This window comes from Dipodomys ordii, unplaced genomic scaffold (assembly GCF_000151885.1).
Source record: "Dipodomys ordii isolate 6190 unplaced genomic scaffold, Dord_2.0 Scaffold31, whole genome shotgun sequence".
Classification (NCBI taxonomy): domain Eukaryota; kingdom Metazoa; phylum Chordata; class Mammalia; order Rodentia; family Heteromyidae; genus Dipodomys; species Dipodomys ordii.
In genome coordinates this window covers 3,412,007-3,431,568 of record NW_012267247.1, presented here as the reverse complement: position 1 = coordinate 3,431,568, position 19,562 = coordinate 3,412,007, and the positions used below count along the sequence as shown (strand labels likewise).

The 19,562-nt window shown below is 50.1% G+C and overlaps 1 protein-coding gene across 4 annotated transcripts in view; it reads right to left on the bottom strand.

Moving 5' to 3' along the window:
* Ksr1 (kinase suppressor of ras 1) overlaps positions 1-19,562 on the bottom strand; it is a 151,831-nt gene that overhangs the window by 10,296 nt on the left and 121,973 nt on the right. For all 4 annotated transcript variants that reach the window (XM_013016588.1, XM_013016590.1, XM_013016591.1 and 1 more), the window contains exons 5-14: positions 19,054-19,058; positions 17,036-17,096; positions 15,598-15,681; positions 14,253-14,314; positions 14,057-14,163; positions 12,382-12,550; positions 7,598-7,652; positions 6,160-6,208; positions 5,119-5,498; positions 3,017-3,113 (exon numbers count right to left, since the gene is read on the bottom strand). In XM_013016588.1, coding sequence (XP_012872042.1) covers positions 3,017-3,113; positions 5,119-5,498; positions 6,160-6,208; positions 7,598-7,652; positions 12,382-12,550; positions 14,057-14,163; positions 14,253-14,314; positions 15,598-15,681; positions 17,036-17,096; positions 19,054-19,058 — 1,069 coding nt within the window. The remainder of the gene's footprint in view (positions 1-3,016; positions 3,114-5,118; positions 5,499-6,159; positions 6,209-7,597; positions 7,653-12,381; positions 12,551-14,056; positions 14,164-14,252; positions 14,315-15,597; positions 15,682-17,035; positions 17,097-19,053; positions 19,059-19,562) is intronic.

Sequence of the window (19,562 nt, the reverse complement as noted above, 5' to 3'; positions counted from 1 at the left end):
TCTTTCTTGGTCAGGCACCAGGCTCATTTCATCCTCACGATCTTATAAATACATAAACCCCTTTACAGAGGGGGCAAGGAGGCGTAGGAAGAGAAAGTCACCGGCCCAAGCCACACAGCAGTTTGTAGCTCAGCTTAGCTCTTTCCAGGCCACTATCTAGTCACAGTCACCTTAGATAAGGCAGGATGTGTGGCCAGGTGACTAGTGGAGCAGGGAGATCCAGAAGTATATAAAGATCAGCCATACTGGCTGGGGTTGTTGGCAGGAAAGATAAGCCAGCAGAGAGGTGGCTTCTGGCCTGGCAGAAATCCCTCAGTCATGTTCCTCCTAGGCCCTGCCATCAGCCAGATGGATAGTCAGCATGACTCAGTGGGCAGACACAGGGAGTGAGGACTTCCAAGTTTGCTGTGAAAAATCAAAATCATTCTATCTGTAGCTCCTACTGGCCATCCTGAAAAGTGACAGACCACAGGGAAGACAGGAGGGGGGGTATCCATGGCTTTGATCCTCATTGGTATAAGTCATCAGCTTAGCCACAGGGAACCATCATGAGAAATCCTAGTTTGTACACAGATGTCATTATGATTATCTTTTCCCTTTTTTGGGGGGGATGAGGGAGGTGGACAAGACTGGTGTTTGAACTGTCCTTGGGCTTGCTGAACCAGGCCTCCAGCCCTGATTTGTGCTGGTTATTTTTGAGATAGGGTTTCACTTATTGCTCAGGGCACAATCACCTTTGTCAGGCTTCCTATGAAGCTAGGATGACAGGCATGCCTCGCACCTAGTCCCTGTGCACCTCACCCCCCTGCGGGGATAAGAGGCACAAACCACCACATCCAGACTCAGTGGCAGCCTTCTAGATACTTAGGATTATAGGCCTGAGTCACCAGTGCCTGGCACTATTCCTTCCTAAAGACAATACATACACAAAGCAGACAGTGGAAGAAAGGGAAGGAAGAAGAAAGCGAAAGGAGGAAGGAAGAGCAGTGGGGAGGAGAAAAGGAAGGAAAGGGACAATAGTGGAAAAAAACTGTGGGGAAGTTGGTAGTAGATGGCTTTTTAATACAAGCAAGTAAAAAGAAGTAAAGAAAGAGGAAATCCTACTCACAAAGTTCGTGTGTGTGTGTGTGTGTGTGTGTGTGTGTGTGTGTGTGTGTGTGTGTGCGCGCGCGCGCGCATGTGTGTGTTGGTCCTAGGGCTTGAACTTAGGGCCTGGGTACTGTCCCTGAACTTTTTTTTTTAATTAAGAAATAGTTTATTAATGAAATTATTATTTGGGCTGACTAGCACTACAACTCAAGAAACCATAACAATTGAAGCAATATGTGAACTAGGATCTTAATCAAAAATGAAAGGAGCACATGGAATCAGGTTTTATCAAGAATTTAGTGGACTGGTATAAGCAGAGTAACAAGATATAAGAAAGGAGCCCCCTGAGTAGGGGGGGCTGAGACCTGAGGATCACAGTTCAAAGCCAGCCCAGGCAGGCTTTGTCCATGAGACTGTTATCTTCAATAAACCACCAGAAAACCAGAAGTGGCACTGTTGCACAAAGTGATAGAGCACTCACCTTGAGCTAAAGAGCTTAGGGACAGTGCCCAGACCCAGAGTCAAGCCCCACGACTGACAAAAAAAAAAAAAAGAAAGGAGCTAGGTAACTTAGAGAATATATCCAGGCCAGGTGCTGGTGGCTCACGCCTGTAATCCTAGCTATTAAGGAGGCTGAGATTTGAGGATAACGGTTCAAAGCCAGCCTGATCGGGAAAGTCCATGACTTTTTTTTTTTTTTTTAACTTGGTCCTGGGGCCTGAACTCTGGGCCTGGGCGCTGTCCCTCAGCTCTTCAGCTCAAGGCTAGTGTTCTATCACTTGAGCCACAGCGCCACTGCTGGCTTTTTCTGCTTATGTGGTACTGAGGAATCGAACCCAGGGCCTCATGAATACAAGGCAAGCACTCTACCACTGAGCCACCTTTCCAGCCCTCCGTGAGACTATTATCTCCAATAAACCACCAGAAAACTGGACATGGTGCTGTGGCTCAAGTGGTAGGGTGCTCACCTTGAGCTGAAGAGCTGAGGGATATCGCCTAGGCCTGGAGTTCAAGCCCCAAGACCGACCTTCCCCCTATTATCCCCCCCCAAAAAACAAAACATACATCTAAAAAAGTAGAGCAGTTCTCAAAGAAGGGCAAAAGGACGAGAACAAAGAAATTCCCAAGAAAAGAAGCGAATTAGGATCAAGATGCCATTGCCACTGGCTGTTGATAGAATTGGAATGTTCTACTTCAATGAATACCAAAGCATATATCCTGTGGGATATAGCAGATATGGCCTGGTAGAGTGTCCGTTTATGTCAGGAATAAGACTTTTAGGTCCTTGCACTTTTTTGCTAAGGCTAACACTCTACCACTTGAGCCACAGAACCATTTCCCAGGCCCTAGTTTTTACTTGGATCTGTTTATTGTTTTAAAGCAATATATAAGTTTTTATTTCACTCTTTTTTAATTGCTTTTTAAAAGGATGACAGAGAAGCTGCCTGAGTTCCTGCACCCAAGGACTTGCCTTCAAGTAACTTGGCTTTGGAAACTTGAAGGTAGCAAGTGGGGTCTTCTGTGCCCCAGAAATAAACAGCTTCCCATTTCCCACCATGGATTATAGCAATTCCTCACAGGACAGTGCCAAATGCTCCGATGATAACTGCATTTTGTCTATGCACTGATCCATTTCCCAGAGAGGCTAAAACAACCTGTCCAAGGTCTCACAGCTTGTGTGACCAGGCATCATACTGTCTTTAGAGTTTGCTGAGCTCTTCTTCAACAAATTCAGTTTTATTAATGCTGACCTAGTGGACAGGAGAGACTCAGAGGGGAAGAGACAGGGACCCACCCTGAGGAACCCAGCTAGGAAAGACAGAACAGTGCAAAGCCAAGATGACAGGGAATGATGTGTCAGGAGGAGGAGGCAAGGACCCCGGGATGAGCAGGAAGGAAACCACCCTCCTGCTGGATGTGCTCTTACCTTAATGATCTCCTGAGCGATCTGCCTTGTCTTGTTTATGTCCAGAGATGTCTTGGGGTCCCTTACAAAGGAGTGTAAGGTCCTCCCCTTGCAGAAGCTGTAGAGAATGGTGGGGTACAGTCAAGAGGTCTGGGGCAGGTGCAACCTGACCTCACTCCTGTGGAGCCAATAAGGAAGTTGTGCCTGCTGGTGTGTGTGTGCGTGAGTGCGTGCATGCGTGTGTGCGTGTGTGTGTGTTGTTCTGGGGGCTTGAATGGGCCTAAGTACTATCCTTGAGTATTTGTGCTCACTTTGAGCCACAGCTCCATTTTTGTTTTTTGGGGTGATTAACTGGAGGTAAGAGTCTTATGGACTTTCTTGTCTGGGTTGGCTTTGAACTGTGATCCTCAAATCTCAGTCTCCTGAGTAGCTAGGATTACAGGCATGAGCCACTAGTACCTGGCTGTGCTTGCTGCTTTTTGAGGACTTTCTATCCTTTATATGAGCCAAAGAATGTGTGTATGTATCTATTTGGGGGGAGGGGGGAAGGTGGCTGGGGTTTGAACCCAAGTCCTTGCACAAGCCAGGCAAGCACTTTACTATTTGAGCTACACCTCCAGGTCTTGCTTTAGTTATATATATATATCTCTCTCTATATATATATTCCCCCCCCCCAGGGCTGAGGACCGAACCCAGGGCCTTGCGCGCGCCGGGTGGGCGCCCTTCCGCTGGGCTAAACCCCCAGCCCCCTAGTTATATTTTTTTAGATAAGGTCTTAAGATTTTTTTTCTGAGGGAGAGGAGTGCTGCCTAGACCACAATCTGCCTATCTACACTTCCCCATAGCTAGGAGCTACACAACTATGCCTGGCTTTTGACTCAGATGAGGTCTCACTTAAATTTTGCTTAGCCTAGCTTCCAACCCAGATCCTTCTGATCTCCATATCCTAAGTAGCTGAGATTATAGGCATGCACCACCAGCTTGACTAGAATATGTGTTCTTTAACCAAGCCCAACACTGATTCTAGCTGGGACTTGGCCTGATGATTAGACACACACACACATGCACGCACGCACACACACACACACACTTGTTCCCCAGGCCTGTCCTGCCATCGAGAAGGGAAAAGGCAACAGGGTGGCTGTCAGACTGTAAGTGTGATGATGAGAAAGGAGCTTATACTCTGGGGTGTTCACTAGGACCATATCCTAAAGCCAGGATGAAAAAGAACTTTTTACAAATTTGGGTCTTGGGGCTTGAACTCAAGGGCTTGAGTGCTATCCCTAAGCTCTTTTTTAATTATTATTTTTTTTTTTTGGTCCGGTCGTGGGGCCTGAACTCTGGGCCTGTGCGCTGTCCCTCAGCTCTTCAGCTCAAGGCTAGCCCTCTACCATGAGCCACAGCGCCACTTCCGGCTTTTTTTTTTTCTTATGTGGTGCTGAGGAATCGAACCCAGGGCCTCGAGCATGCAAGGCAAGTGCTCTACCACTGAGCCACCTTCCCAGCCCATCCCTAAGCTCTTTTGCTTAATGCTAGTGTTCTACCACTTTGAGCCACAGTGCCACACTTCTGATTTTCTGGTGGTTAGTTGGAGATGAGTCTCACAGACTTTTCTGCCTGGGCTAGCTTTGAATCACAATCCTCAGATCTCAGCCTCCTGAGTAGCTAGGATTACAGGCGTAAGCCAGCAGGGCCCAGCTTTTTTCTTTTTTAAATTGTTACCATAAAGGTGATGTACAGAGGGGTTACAGTTATATAAGTCAGGTAAGGAGTGCATTTCTTTTTTGGACAATGTCACCCAAGAAGGAGGACTTTTTAGGAAAAGTCTCTAGAGTCTTGAAGTCTCAGAGAATGAGAACCAGGCAAGCGAAGCAACTGGCTGTGACTCTTGCCTCAGCCTCTAAAAAGCTGGGATTACAGATGTGCAACCCCTATCCCTGGCTTTGTTTTTCAATGTCAGTGAGGTTGTGAGTGGGGAAACTATATTCCATTTTTTGTTTTCTTCTTTGTATCTCTCTCTAAAATCCTTTACTTCCTTCCAGAATGGTTCCAGGGCTCTCAGGGAGGAGAAGGCTAGCTGCCCACCCCCCCACCCATGTCCAGCCAGGGATGGGGCAGCTTACCTGGTGATGATGGCCAGTTGGGGTGGGTTCATGCAGGCACCCATGAAGAGCACCACGTTCTCATGCCGTGTCTGCCGGTAGTTCATCACCTCCTTCTTGAACAGCTTCAGGTGATCCTGGTTGTGGCCATCCATCTCCAAGAGACGGATGGCCACCTCGCCGTGCCATCGGCCCCGGTGCACTCGGCCCCAGCGGCCCTGCCCAATGGGTTCGCCCAGCTCCACCTGCTCAAAAGGGATGTCCCACTCCTGCAGGTACACGCTGGTCTGACTGGCCTTGCGAGAGATGGGACCCCGCCAGGGTCGACGGGAGCTGGGAAGGTCATCTAATTCATCCTCATCATCTTCTGCCTCTGACTTGCCACCTTCTGGCTCCTCAGCCTGAAAGGAGAATGGGGCAGATGGCTCTCACCAGGTGAGGGAGGAGAGGATATGACCCTGGGCTATCTGTAGCTCTGCACTGGCTTTCTGTGGACAGCAGGCTGGTCACCCAGCATCCCTGGACCTCAAGTGTCTTTGTTCATAAAATGTGGGACACTGAGGCCCTGTGTCTTGCTAACACTGCAAGATCTAAGATGGGCTGAAGAGCAATAGTTAATTGCTTAGGAAACAGCACTAACATCCTAGTTGTGGGAGAATTGAACTGTATTCATCCCTGTGGTATTCTCCTATTTAAACACAGTTTCTGCCTCTTCCCTTGGCAAGAGCCATGTTCTCGAATTCCCGCTCCACTACAGGGACCCAGACTCAGTTCTCAGCTTTGTTCAAGGATCAAGACAGTGGTTTTGGACCCTGGTTCCAATCAGAATCACCTGGCAAGCTCTGACAATACAGAGATGTCTGACTTCATCAGAGGCTGACTGAATGGGTCCCCAGGCAGAGAGAAGTGCTTACTTCAGTTAGTCTTCATTCCTCCCTGCTGTCCCCATCTGCCAACCTCTGCTGCAGTAAGCACCTGGGAACACTCAGGCTGACTGCCCACACCGCCCCATCCTGAGGGGGGAGGAGGCTTCCCGTGGATGCACATGCCACCTGCACTCACCTCTACTTCATGTACCTCCGATACATCTGCTTTGGGTGGCTCCTCGAGCCTAGGAATAAAACAGGCTTTGTCAAGGGGACCATGGGCTGGGCAAGGGACTCACCCAGTGAGACTCAAGGCCACTTCTAGATGTTTATCATGACACACTTGGCTGAGGGCATAGCAGTGTGGACATTGTGGTCACAGGCAGGAGTCTGAAGACCAGGCCTGCCCCTTCATCCTGCCTTGGCTGTCCCTCCAGGCTGACTACAGACAGAATGGGGGGTGAGGGAAGGCAGTAACTATCAGGGCCCCTTTCAAATCTGACACTTCACTATGGGATTCGGAGCACACAGGACTTGGGATCAGGCAGCCTTGCCTTTGAGATTGGCTTCGTCACTTCTTCCCTGACTGACCTTGTGTTACTTAACCTCACTGAGCCACAAAGCCCACTAGGGATGATACCTTCTGTTGTTCTGTGAGACCTGCAGCATGAAAGCTTAGCCCAGCCTGATTTGGAGAACAGGCTCCCAAAACAGGGCTCTTTTTACTGTTATGGTTATTATTATTGTTTGCTGGTATGGGGGCTTGCTTGAACTCAGGACCTTTAACTTTTTTTTTGGTCAGTCATGGGACCTCAACTCTGGGCTTGGGTGCTGTCAGCTCAAGGCTAGCGCTCTACCACTTGAGCCATACCGCCACTTCTGGCTTTTTCTGCTTATGTGGTGTTGAGGAATCAAACCCAGGGCCTCATGCATGCAATGCAGGCACTCTATCACTGAGCCACCTTCTCAGCCCAGGGCCTTTAACTTTTTTTGCTCAAAGCTAGCATTCTATCATTTGAGCCACAACTCCACTTTTGGCTTTTTGCTGGTTGACTGGAGATAAGAATCTTACAAGCCAGGCACCAGTGGCTCATGCCTGTAATCCTAGCTACTCAGGAGGCTGAGAACTGAGGATCATGGCTCAAAGCCAGCCCAGGAAGGAAAGTCCATGAGACTGTTATCTCCAATAAACCACCAGAAAACCAGAGGTGGCGCTGTGGCTCAAGTGGTAGAGTGCTCGCCTTGAGCTGAAGGGCTCCAGGACAGCACCCAGGCCCAGAGTTCAAGCCCTACAACCAACAAAAAATAAATAAATAAAAATAAAAAAGTCACAGATTTTTTTTTTAAATTCTGCCTGTGTCCACCCTACTGGATCACAAGCTTTCTCCACAAAATGTTCACTGCATTGTTATGAGGGTAATAAATACTCTGGATGAGTTAATGAGCACACACACACATACACACACACACCCCTGACTGGCCTTGTCAGTAGCTAGGATTAAAGGCAAGAGCTATGCCAGGTACAGGGTAACACTCAGAGCCCAAAGGCCAGAGATTTAGGGGTAGGATTGGGAGGTGTGAAGAGATTTAGGTCCACACAGAAGAGAATTCAAATTCAGCACTGGGGTACATACCGAGTAGTGTCAGCTGTGCTGGGGAGTGGGGCTGATTGTGGAAAGGCCGAAATGTCTGGAGGAAACAAATGACAAAAACAATTGTGTGAGGTTGCTTTTCTGCACCCCCCAAAAAAATTCCAGCTTGGAGCCCAGCACACCAAGGAAGTCTCTCTCCTAGTAGCTGTCACAGCTCGCTGGCCACTGCCATCTGGAACAGCTTATACTTGTCCCTCAGCCTGTCATGATTTGGCCTCCTCAATCTTGAGTCTGGTGCACACAAACATGTCCTGAAACAGGGCTGAGCTTCCACCTTTCTGTTGCCGCCATTGCTCTGTGGCCTAATGGCAAGTGGCAAAAGCCAGCTGGGCCACAGCTACCTCTGCAGAGACAGGCCTTCCCTGAAGACACAATTCCCATGCTCTCTAGTGACACCTGGTGCCTAGTGCAGCTGCTGGGAATATCCAGGCAGAGGACCCACCCCCTCAGCTTCTGGGACTGGGGGGACCTGGTGGTATAGCTCTGGGGAAAAGATAAAATTCCTAGTCCACACATTAGAGGATCCCAGGACAGGTGGCCGTGGAGGACCCAAGCCAAAGACCCAGGGTCACAGAAACAGATGGTCAACCATTGGCCCTGTTAGAAGCTGAAGTGCTACTAGGAGACTGGTGGCTCAGGGCTGGCCGGGACTGTCCCAGGCTTCTCCCTTCTCTGCCTCAGTAGGAGAGAGACTGGAAGCAGCAGCAGCTCAGGCTATTAGTAGCCCTTCTTCTGTCTCTCTATCCCATTCTGCCAACAGATCCCCCTCCACTTGGCTCTGTCTGATGGTCAATGAGATGAGAAGTTAACACACATCTCTGGGTCCTGGCAGAGATCTGTGGGGAATCGGATACAAGCTGTGGGCCTTCTTATCAGAGCAAGGCACACATATGTCTGACATCCTGTGTAGTTTCAGGGGACCCCAGGCCTTAGGATCCTCAGCTAAGGCCTCCTCAGTCACCATCATGTCGTCTCCACTGACTGCAGGGTGGCCTGGCATTTCCATCCACTTCCATTGCTCAGTTTCCATAGAAGGCATACAGGAGTGGGAGTCAGTAAGACATGGCATCCAGGAGGAGGGAAGGAGGATAAAATGTCTTGGAACCCCTTAGATGGTCAGAACATATTCTGCATTCTTCTCCCAACAGTGTTCATGTTTATTTAAGAAAGAACCCCTTTCTTCACTGTATCTTCAGAAAGAGCCATGTTTTCCCAATTGGAGCAGGGGGAGACACTCCCCTGTACAAGTACTAGAGAGAGTACCCAGTAGGCTCTTGGGAGTCACAGCAAAGCAGATAGGAACCACAGAGGCATCTCAGTCGTTCCCAGAGCTATGTGGGCCAAATCCTAGGTACCTGGTCACTGCAGACCTGCACACATCTATAAAAGCTCTCTTAATTTCCTTAAGGAGTCAATTCCAGAATTGGAAAACAGAAAAGCCAGGAATAACCAAACACTGTGACTTCAAGACAGTACAAACCGGAGCAGGGGAGGGGGGAAGAGGGAGGGGCTGGACAATAGCTATGATCTGTCTAAAACACATAGACCAGTCATGCTTGTTACTTCCTGCCAGAGGAAAAAAGCACTGATCTTATAAACTCCTTGGGGGGAAAGAATATAGTCAGAATCAAAAGTTGACACAAATGTTGACCAAATACAAAGGCGGGGAAAAAAGATTTTTGTGGGAAGGAAATCTGAAATTGTCTATTGAAAGTTTATAAAACTTTCTGCAATAAGGAGACAGTGCCAGCGATGGCCAGCAGGTGGTACCGTGCAGGAAGGCTCATAAAGGCAAAGCCTGCTGACAGATGCAGCCTGTCAGACTTTTCCAGTTGTCCTTATGTAGAGAGGACACTGTGACAGATGCTCATGTCAGCATAGAGTCCTCTCCCCTCATTCTGCAAAGAAGGCTCTAGTCCTGTTTCTGCCATCACCTGGCAGTGTTACCTAGTCTCTATGCAAAAGGCTAGACAGTTTTCCATGGTCCCCTCCCAGCAAGACACTACCCACGTGGGGGCCCACCTCCAGGCAGGCCCCTGCCCTGCTCCCTTGCCCAGCCATGGTGGACTCAAGCACCCAGGTGGCAGTTAGTGGAATCATGCAGAGGACTCACCTGGAAATATAAACTGCTGTCTATGATGAATGAAGTAGGCAGCTTTAAACAGAAGAGGAGGTGAGTCACACACACAGAATGCGAATGCAGCCAGGGAGGAGGGAGGATGGTGGGCTTGGTTACTGGGCAGGGGACCTGCTCCACCTGACCCACCCCAGATGGGTGTGGAAAGGACAGAGCTATGCAAAAAGGAGGAAGAGAGCTGTGGAAAATGGGTGCTGGCAGGAAGCCCAGGGGCGAAAGGGCAGCTGAGAAAAGGGGCGTTCTAGGCCCATCTCAGCAGCCCCCTGGCTGTAGAGCCCTGGGCAGTGCATGGCTCTGGGAAAGCTCTAGCCACTTCTACTTTGAGAAATGTACATGAGCCAGGGGAGCAAGATACAATGAGTGAGAAAAATTGGTTCTGAAAAAGTTTATCATGACGCATTGTATCTAAAGAAGGGTCCTAGTGACTCATACCTATAATCGTAACTACTCAAGAGGCTGAGATCTGAGGATCGTGGTTTGAAGCCAGCTTGGGCCAAAAAGTCTGAGAATCTTATCTCCAATAAGCAGAAAAAAAAAGTCAGAAGTGGAGCTGTGGCTCAAGGGGCAGATTGCAAGTCTTGAGCAAAAAAGCTTAGGGATAATACCTAGGTCCTGAGTTAAAGCCCCAGTACTGGTACACACCACAAAAGGTTGCACTGTACTTATTTTTTTTTTTTTTTTTGGGTCCAGTCATGGGGCCTGAACTCTGAGCCTGGGCGCTGTCCCTCAGCTCTTCAGCTCAAGGCTAGCACTCTACCACTTGAGCCACAGCGCCACTTCAGGCTTTTTTTTTCTTTTTGCTTATGTGGTGCTGAGGAATCGAACCCAGGGCCTCAGGCATGCAAGGCAAGCACTCTACCACTGAGCCACCTTCCCAGCCCCTGCACTGTACTTATAAACTGATTTACTGAATTGAAACCCCTTTGTACAATTACTTAAATAATTTTTTAAAAAAGGCTTAACAGTGTGTATATAACAGCCTCCTCCCCTTTAGTCCACCTGAGCCCCAGAGTACCTCCATCTCATCTACCCATTTCCTGCACACACAAAACCACCCTGTCTATTGTGTGACAGAGTGGTTTTGAGAAGAGCCTTCTCTATGTTGCCTAGGCTGGTCTCAAACGCATGGGCACAAGCAACTCCTAACTCATCCTCTTGAGTAGCTGAGACTTCAGGCGCTCACCACCATGCCCACCTGACCCTGAACGTTCTAACTTCAATTCACCACTGGCAAGGAAGGCTCTAGGCTCTTGGCAAGATGGTTAACCTCTCCAGGTGCCTCACTGAAAATGGGGGAGCATAACTGCTCTCCTAGTTTACTCTTAAAGATCATGTCTAATGTCCCAGAGGGGCTGGCATGATGGCTCCCTGAGACTGTGGAGAGAGAGGCCTGGGTAGCGGGGTCAATGAGGGCCAAGTCCCCTCTTGGGACATCAGTAAAAAGGACTTTCTCTCCAACTGTTGTTTTTCAAACAAGCCTTCCTTTTAAAAGGCCCAGACTAGATGGTATAGTAAAGGGCCAGTTTCCCAGAAGAATGACAGCACAGAATAGAAGGAGGTTAATCAAATGGGCCATCACTCAAGAGGAGGGGGAGCGTGGGTGTGCTTAAGGCGTTAGTTCATGTCAGGAGATCAACCACGTGCACCTCAAGACCAAAGAGCAAGCAAAAAAGACAAGCAGTCCCACAAAGCCCCAAGCTGTCACCACCTCAAAACAAGTCCCCTGGAACCTGGGAGAGATGGGCCCCAAGGCTGCCTAGCCTGCCGGTGGCTGCATGTCCACAGCACAGGGACAGCCTTCCCTCTGTCCTCTCTGGCTCAGAGCCAGTGATGGGTACCGACCTGGAGCCCACAGGTAGCAGAGGGCAGAGGGCCTGTGCTAAGCCCATAGCAAATGGGTGTCATAACCATCCCTTCCCTCCCCATCCAGGACTGTAAACATAAGTAAAGCAAGGCTGAGATGGACAGCAAGGAGCTGCCAGAAGGCTAGGTCATCAGCTTAGTCCTGCCTAAGCTTGTGAGCTTGCCTCCATTACCTGGAGAGGCTGAGCCAGGTGGAAGCTGAGGACAGAAGAGGCCAAGATCTTGGCCTTGGCCTGCAGACCCCAGGGCAGCCTGTTCTTGGTGTTGTAGGTTGCTCTGGATCAGGCATGCTCTGCCAGCACTGCCCTCAATTGTACAGTGGGCACATCTCATTCCAGCTTCATATAGTTTCCTTGTTTAACAAACAGCTATGAGAAATTTCTTTTGAGTAGCTGGCCCAATCAGAGTGGGGAGGTAGCAGAACCTGCATGTCCTCTCCCTAATCGGAATCCAGCTCTGAGTGACTGTGCTCAGAAGAAGCCACAGGAGAGCAGCATGAGGATCATGCCAAAACCCCGGGCTCTGGGTCAGATGGACTTGGGTTTAGTCCTGGCTCTGTGTGCTACAAGCTGAACAACTCATGGCAAGTTACTTCCTCACGCTGAACCTCAGTGTCCCCATCTACAAAATGTGTACAACAGCAGCAACCTCCTACTGTGCTTCATACACCTCAGCGCTCAGTATAGCAGCGGCATCTCACTCTGAATCTGCTGGGCCAGCTGGGAGTTAGAGATCTGAGAATCAGAAAAGCCCAGAAGTGGGGTACCTGGGAAGTTGAACCTGCTGTCCCGTTGGCCAGGTGAGGGGTTGGGGGGAGTGGTGGCACTGGACGGGTTCGACGAGGTCGGGAAGGGCGCTGGCGAAGAAGGTGTGGAGGACGTGGTGGAGGATGGGTTGCTGCTGGAGTCCAGGTGATTCATGGCTGGAGGATGCTCCTGCAGGACCAGAGCAGTCGAGGTGGGACCAGCTGGGACCCTCCGAGGCCCTCAGACAAGGACAAGGTCAGCCTAGGGGTCCTCAGGGTCCTGCCCTCAGCTCTCAATCCTCCAGACCTAACGTGTGAGGGAGGTGGGACTTAAAGCCCAGCCCCTACAGCACATCTGTCCACCTTTTTTCAGTTCATATTTTCCTCCCAGGGCAAGCCCTTCCTGAATCCCTCTACTGGGACCATGCTCCTCCTCTCTATCCTCCCCCAGCTCCCGGCAGGTCTTTCGCAGACCACAGCTGTCGACTAGACTCCTTGAGTGGTTTGCTGAGGACTGGCTCTCCCATGCAACACCCGCTTGCTTTGGGGCTAGACACTGGAAGGTTTATTCAATGAGTTAATGGATTCACCATCACACAAGTGTTTACACAGCATCTACTATACACCAGGCATTGTACGAGGAACAGGGAGACCATGAGGAGGAAGATGTATGGGGACCTCATAGGCCTAGTCCCCAAAGTACTGAGGACTCAGATCCCAGTTAAAACACAAAACCGACACTGGGATGATAATGCTGGGTAGCTGCCTTTGGTGCCAGGAGACCCCTGGCATCTCCAGACTGAGATGGCCAAGGGCCAAGTAGATGTGGGCAGAACGGCTCAACAGTGGGTCCTGGTGGGTAGAGAGGAGGCGCAAACATGCCAGGCTGTGGGGTGAGCACACGAGGACCAGTTGGTATTGAGGGGTGACTGGACAGGAGCAAAGACTGGTAACGAAGGTGCTGGGCCTGGGAGGTGTTGGCATTCCTGAGGAATTTCACCTGTCTGCTGAAGAGGTGATGGCGATGGTGGGGTAATGAGTAAACTCATTGCCTTCGCACTGTTACCTCCACCTCACACAACAGGAGGCTGAGGCACAGAAGGTCAAGCAGCTCACTTGAGGACACAGAGGCAGCCAAGGGGATAGCTCACAATTTTCCCAGGGCTGAGGATCTGTTAGAATCTGAATGCTTGTGTTCCCCTAAAATGTGCATTTGAAATTCTGACCCTCCCTGGCTGGCATTAAGAAGGGGACTTTGAGGAGGTGCTTGGGTCATGTGGGTGGGGCCTCAGGCATGGACTGAGCACCTCTGTAAAGGAGGCCCGTCCCATCACATGGGGGCATGGCAAGTAGGAGCCGGGACCCAGCCTCCATCTCCCTGTGGGTACGGGGGGGGGGGGGACTAACATTATGTGCAGGTTCACTGAAAACACTGAGAAGATTCTAGCACATCACAAGCACCCAAGCAATGTTGGCTCAGAGAACCATAGTTGCCTACATACAGTCTGGGAGAAACAGGATGCCTACGACAGGGCTCAGGCAGGGTCCCGAGGCCACAGGGTCACGGTGTGAGCATGCCGCACCGGCCCTGCATCCCTGCCGGACCCCAGGAGAAGGTTCAGCAGGAAGAGATCCCCGGGAAATATGGGTGGCTGTTCTGGACAGAAGCACAGACCAGGGGGTACTACCGGCTTACCTTCTTTGTCAGTGCCTTGGGGAGGGTTCCAAAGTGCGGTTCAGCCGCTCTATCCACTGGATTGTTGATATCTGAGGGGACAGATTCTGTCCTCCGGAGCCTTGCTACTGTTTTAGAAGTGGGAGGGAGCGTTAGCAGGAACTAAGTGAAATGGGCCCAGATCCTGGGAGGTGGAGGACAGGAAGGCAGCACTCACGTGGAAGAAAGGATATTCTACAGGCCGGTGCTTCCTTTGTACACTTGTTGTGACATTTCAATCTGGTAGAAAAAAAAGACAAAATCAGGGATTGGAGGGCCCCACCAGTACCTCCCAGCTCTGTATTGTGTTTGTCTATGACTACCTCAGTTTCTACCAACATCTCAACCAACATTAACTCTGAAGTGCCCAACAGTCCACCTTCATAGCAGTTGCTTCTGTCCAATCAGCTGGCCTAGTTCTGCTGAAGTCCACCAAGTCCTCCTGGTATAGAAGGCTGCACTGGACCTGCCATCACTCATTGCACCACACTCATCCACTCCCCCACCCTCTCACCCCCCGCCTACTTTCTAAGGCTGGGGGACCTGTTGCACTCAGAAACAAATGTGAACTTATAAAGTAATTAGAAGGACAATGTCTGCAACATCAAAGGATCCTGGGGACCCTGAAGAGCCTTTGCATTCATGAAAGAGCGGGGTTCTGCAGCCAAATATAGGTGGCTCACACTTATAATTCTAGCTACTTAGGAGGCTGAGATCTGAAGATCCTAGTTCAAAGCCAACCCAGGCAAACAAAAAAACCTGAAATGGAACTGGGGCTTAGTGGTCAGCCTTGAATGGAAAAGAGTACAAGGTTCCAAGTTCAAACCCCAGTACCAGCACACACACATACAAAAGAGCTGCCGCATCCACTAGCATGGATGTGTAGAGCAGTCCTGATGGATTCATCTTCCCCGATGTATAAATGACACAAATGAAGTCCAGAAAGGTCAAGCATCTTGCCTCAAGTCTCACAGCAAGGTGGGGCTAGGTGAGCTGCAAAGTGAGACTCTGGGCCACCGTCCGTAAGGGGAGACCCACCAGAAAGCAGAGACAGACTGCCCACCTCACACTGTTCCCTGTCCTGTCCTTGCTCACTAGAAACCACAGTAAAGCAGTGTGTGGCTGGAATCTACATTCCCACCTCATTCTCCCCATTTCAACCATCACCTGTCCACTTCCCACATCGTGTGTGTGTGTGCGCGTGCGCGCACGCGCTAAAATGTAAAGCGAAACTTTAGAATGCCTTATGGCTCCCAGGACAGCCCCTACTTCCCACCCTGCCTTTGAATTCTCTTTCTCTCTTGGTCTACTTAGTAAACTTGTCAACCTCCAAAGCCCACCTAACAGTTCCCTTCTTCCCAGAGTGCCTCACTTACATCTCCTCTAGAGAGGGCCCATCACTCTTGTTGTGCTGGATGGGATTGTGAACTACAGGCTTAAGAGAACTTTCCTGAGCTCTGACATGACCTAAGTCCAAGAATGAAGTACCAGGGCTATGGATCCCTCCCATACACGCCTGTCACCTGCAATGCTTGCACTTCACTCCAAACATCATGCTCTTCTGGCACACGTGGCAGACCTGCGACAGCCAGGACTTGGTGGAGAACCTGCAGGGTTGGACATACCCATGGAGATCAGAGCCTGGCTACTGAAGGAACTATTTGGTTCCAACCCCCAGTCCCAAGAGCTGAGCCCCAGGAGCCCTTGCTCCTCGTTCCCCTGAGGACTCAGATTTCCCAGCTACGATTGAACTAATCACCAGTGAGCATCACTGGCAAGGCCAGTCTTTAGAATTTACTTCCCTTCCCCATATTTCCTGGGTGCCCAACAGGCAAAGGTGCCCGTGCAGCATGCGTGTGGCAGAATGACCATATATATCCATCAGCAGGTAACCCACTGGAGTACAGTTTTCCCCTATAAAGGCTTGGAGAATAAAATAAAGAAATTCCTTCCATGTGCATATTAACGACCTACAAATCACATTGCCAAGTGACCAAAGTGAGCTAGGATATGATCAGGCACAGGAAGAAATAATCTATGCTGACAGACTTGAATCTGAACTGCAGAGCAGTGACAGAGCCAGACAACGAACTTCCTGGGTGCTGCAATATCTTTGTAGTTTCATCTGGATATATAGACACATAGACATACATATATAAATCCCAGTGTGTATTTTGTCCTATATAGATCATGCAATTTCAAAGCAAAGTATAAACCAGTGTATAGCATATACAGTGTACGGGTCAGATCTGCTTGTCTAAAGTATCTCTTGAAGGATACCTAGGAAACTCTTGAGATTTGTTGACAGCACAAGTGGGGACCAAGGAACAGGAATGGGGAGCCTTTCTCTCCACCCCTTCAAACCTCCTGACTATTGAATATATTTTCAGTCTAAAAGCTATTTAAAAAAAACAATGGAGGAAAAAATAGATGGGACCTAGAAACAAGGATGGGTTTAAGCGGGTAGCATCCTCCAGAAAAATAAAGCCCCAGGCCAGTCCTCAGGGCAGGAAGAACTAAGAGTGGGGGGAATACTGTTTTGCTTTGTTCATTTTTTTAAAAAGCATAGTATCACAGGATTAACATAATGACTATGTATCACACTGGTGGAACAATTTTAATGTGTCTACAAATTTTAGCTCACTTGTCATTAAGACCCTCCCCCAGGAATTAGGCAGGTCTAGGATTTTGGGCAGTTGGCTCAGAGAACATAGGAGAGGGCCTAGTCTAGCCCTCTTCTCTCTGCATGGGTGTACAGTAGATCTTGGGTACCAGATCTCAGACTGCCAAGGCTCCAGGCAGAAGTCCCTGGAAAGCCCCTGGGCTCAAGCTCTATCTCACTGGCAATGTGACCTCAACATGTGCCTCAACCAGCTAGAGCAGATAGTACAACTCAACAGGGAATCCTGGCACCCTGTGGAACTCAGGCCAGCTCTGTAGCCCCTCCCCACCTGGACCTACCTGTGTGTCACCGAGAGTCCGATGTCCCTTCGTACCATCTGTGGGGATCCATGTTGGAGATCTGCAGGGGCAGAGGCCAGGTTGGGTAAACTGAGGAAGCTCTGCCTCTGATGGTGTGTGCCTGTGACCTTCTAGTTCAGGGATCATAGGCTCTAATGGAATGGGGTGGTACATCTCATGATACAAAGACAAACAAACCAATGTGTATGAAACAGGGGTGGGCCAGCCAGGGGATCGGAGCAGGCCGCCATCTCACAGTGGCCTGTACCACCTTCATGCAGATTTCTGCTTCAGTGGACAGCAGGCTTGGGAGGCAGAAAATGCAAAGGCAAGAGAAATTTTGCACTCCCTTACTCATGAACATCCTGCTTCTGGGCCTTAATTCTGTTTACGCCTTATGTAGGTAGAAGCTTGATGGCGGTGAAGGGCTCAGGGCTATCCATACACCTCAACTTGTGCTCTTCTGGCCAGCAGACAGTGAGGACATTTCTCTACAAGCCACCTTTGCTAGTCTTGAAGGAAGGCAAGGACTGTGTAAAACTCCACAGGGCTAGCCCAACCTGCCACACAGTAGCCCCAGCCTTTGGAGATGTCTCCAGCACCTCCTTGCTTTGCTGAGAAGGGCCTTTGCCTCCTTGGAGGGTTTCCTAGGGACTTCCTTAAGAACAGATTTGAGCAGGCTGTGCAGGAATGAACAGCTGGACACAGTCCACCTACAGCAGAGTCATCCATCACCTGCAGTTCTCTGGCACATTTGTGACAGGGTAGACACCCCCCAACTTCCTCCTGACCACTCTAGTCAGAAGCAAAGGCAACTAAAACATATTGTTAGTGGTGTGAGCCACCAGCTAAAGAGACACAGACAACAGGAAGATGAAAGGTCAGCCATTTAGCTCAGAGCATACCCTCTGATTGGTAACATCAGCCACAGGTATAGGGACTGGATAATTACCAAAGAGCACCCCACTCTTTGGTGTAGATGGAGCACAGGCCCTGAAAGCCCAATAGTCTCACTGTTGGGTAGATGATAACTGTAGAATAACAGGGTCAGGGCTGTCCTAAGGAAGAGCTGTCAAGGACCCCTCCCCTCTTTTTTTTGTCCTCCATGGGGCTTGAACTCTGAGCATGGGCGCTGTCCCTCTAATGCTCTACCACTTGAGCCACAGTGCCACTTCCAGTTCTCTGGTGGTTGAGTCTCACAGACTTTCCTGCTCCAGCTGGCTTTGAACTGCAATCCTCAGATCTCAGCCTCTGAGTAGCTAGGATTACAGGCATGAGCCATCAGATCCTAGCTCAAGGCCCGCCCCGCCCTGTTTTGCACCCCAACCTTCCCTGGGTACCTGCAGCAGCTCCCTCCAGAACTACTGTTACAAATCCTTCCTCCTCCCAATACCTTACCCATAGCCCCTTCACTCTGCTCAGCAGTGAAACTTAGAGAAACTGAGGCATCTCTGGCTTCTGCTCAGATGCCAGTGCCAGCAGTCTCCACTGCTTTTAGTCACGAGAAGCTCCACAGAGCAGTACGAGACACTCACTCCAGCCCTGAGATTCAGGGTGGAAAAGGGCTCCCTCTTGCCCATCCAGGGGGCTATGCACCCTGTGATTCAGAGCTGTCATCAGGACTGTGTTACCATGAGGAGACAGGGGTCTGGGGACCTTTACCAGGGCTCTGAGAGCCCCAAGCAGGCAGACAGCGCCTCCTTCTGGGAGCACTGTTGTATCAGGGGAGCCCTGAGGGCAAGCATCCGCCATGCAGGGCATTCCAGATGGCAAGGTGGAGACAGGCCCCGTCTGGTCTTTATTTCTCAGAAAGGAGCCATGTGCTGGGCTGAGGTCACCTGTCACTTTAAGGCCACCGGTGTCAGAGCTATTTTCTGCAGTGGTTACTAGCCCTCTGCTTCTGGACTTCAGAAAGGCCAAGTGAGCTAAGAGAGGGTCAGAGAAATCCACCCCCGACGGGGACAGCAACACAAATGTGACTTCTGGTAGCAGAGGGGACGAAAACGAATCACTCTTACCCAACCTGGAGGAGACAAAAGGAGAGAGAGGGATTATGTCACCATGCTGGCTCATCCTGTTCCTAGACCATTATTACCCTGGGGAGGGAGAAGGCCAGGAGCTGGGACAAGGGACAGAGGCCTAATTTGGGACAGGCTGAGTGACTAGGGGAACGCCAGCAATGCCTGTGGAGACAGCTAAATAAGAACTTGTGATGTGCACTCTAACAGAAGAGCTTACTTAAACCTAGCCAGCATGACAGAATTCACCTCATTTCTCAGCTGAGAAAATGGAGATTCGTAGAGTCTTCCTAGGTCATGTGACCCATAGGTAGGGGAGCCCTGCCCAGGGTCTAGGCAGGATATCCTGGAGAGGTTATGGCTGGGCCAAGAGGGAAGGGAGAATAGCTGTGCAGAACTCAAAGGTGAACCCCAAGATGGACCAAGTAAGAACACCTCCTGAGGCTGCCGTTGTCTCCAGGAATGAAGGAGCTAAGAGTCACCTATGTCAGGGCTGGTTCTGATTGGGG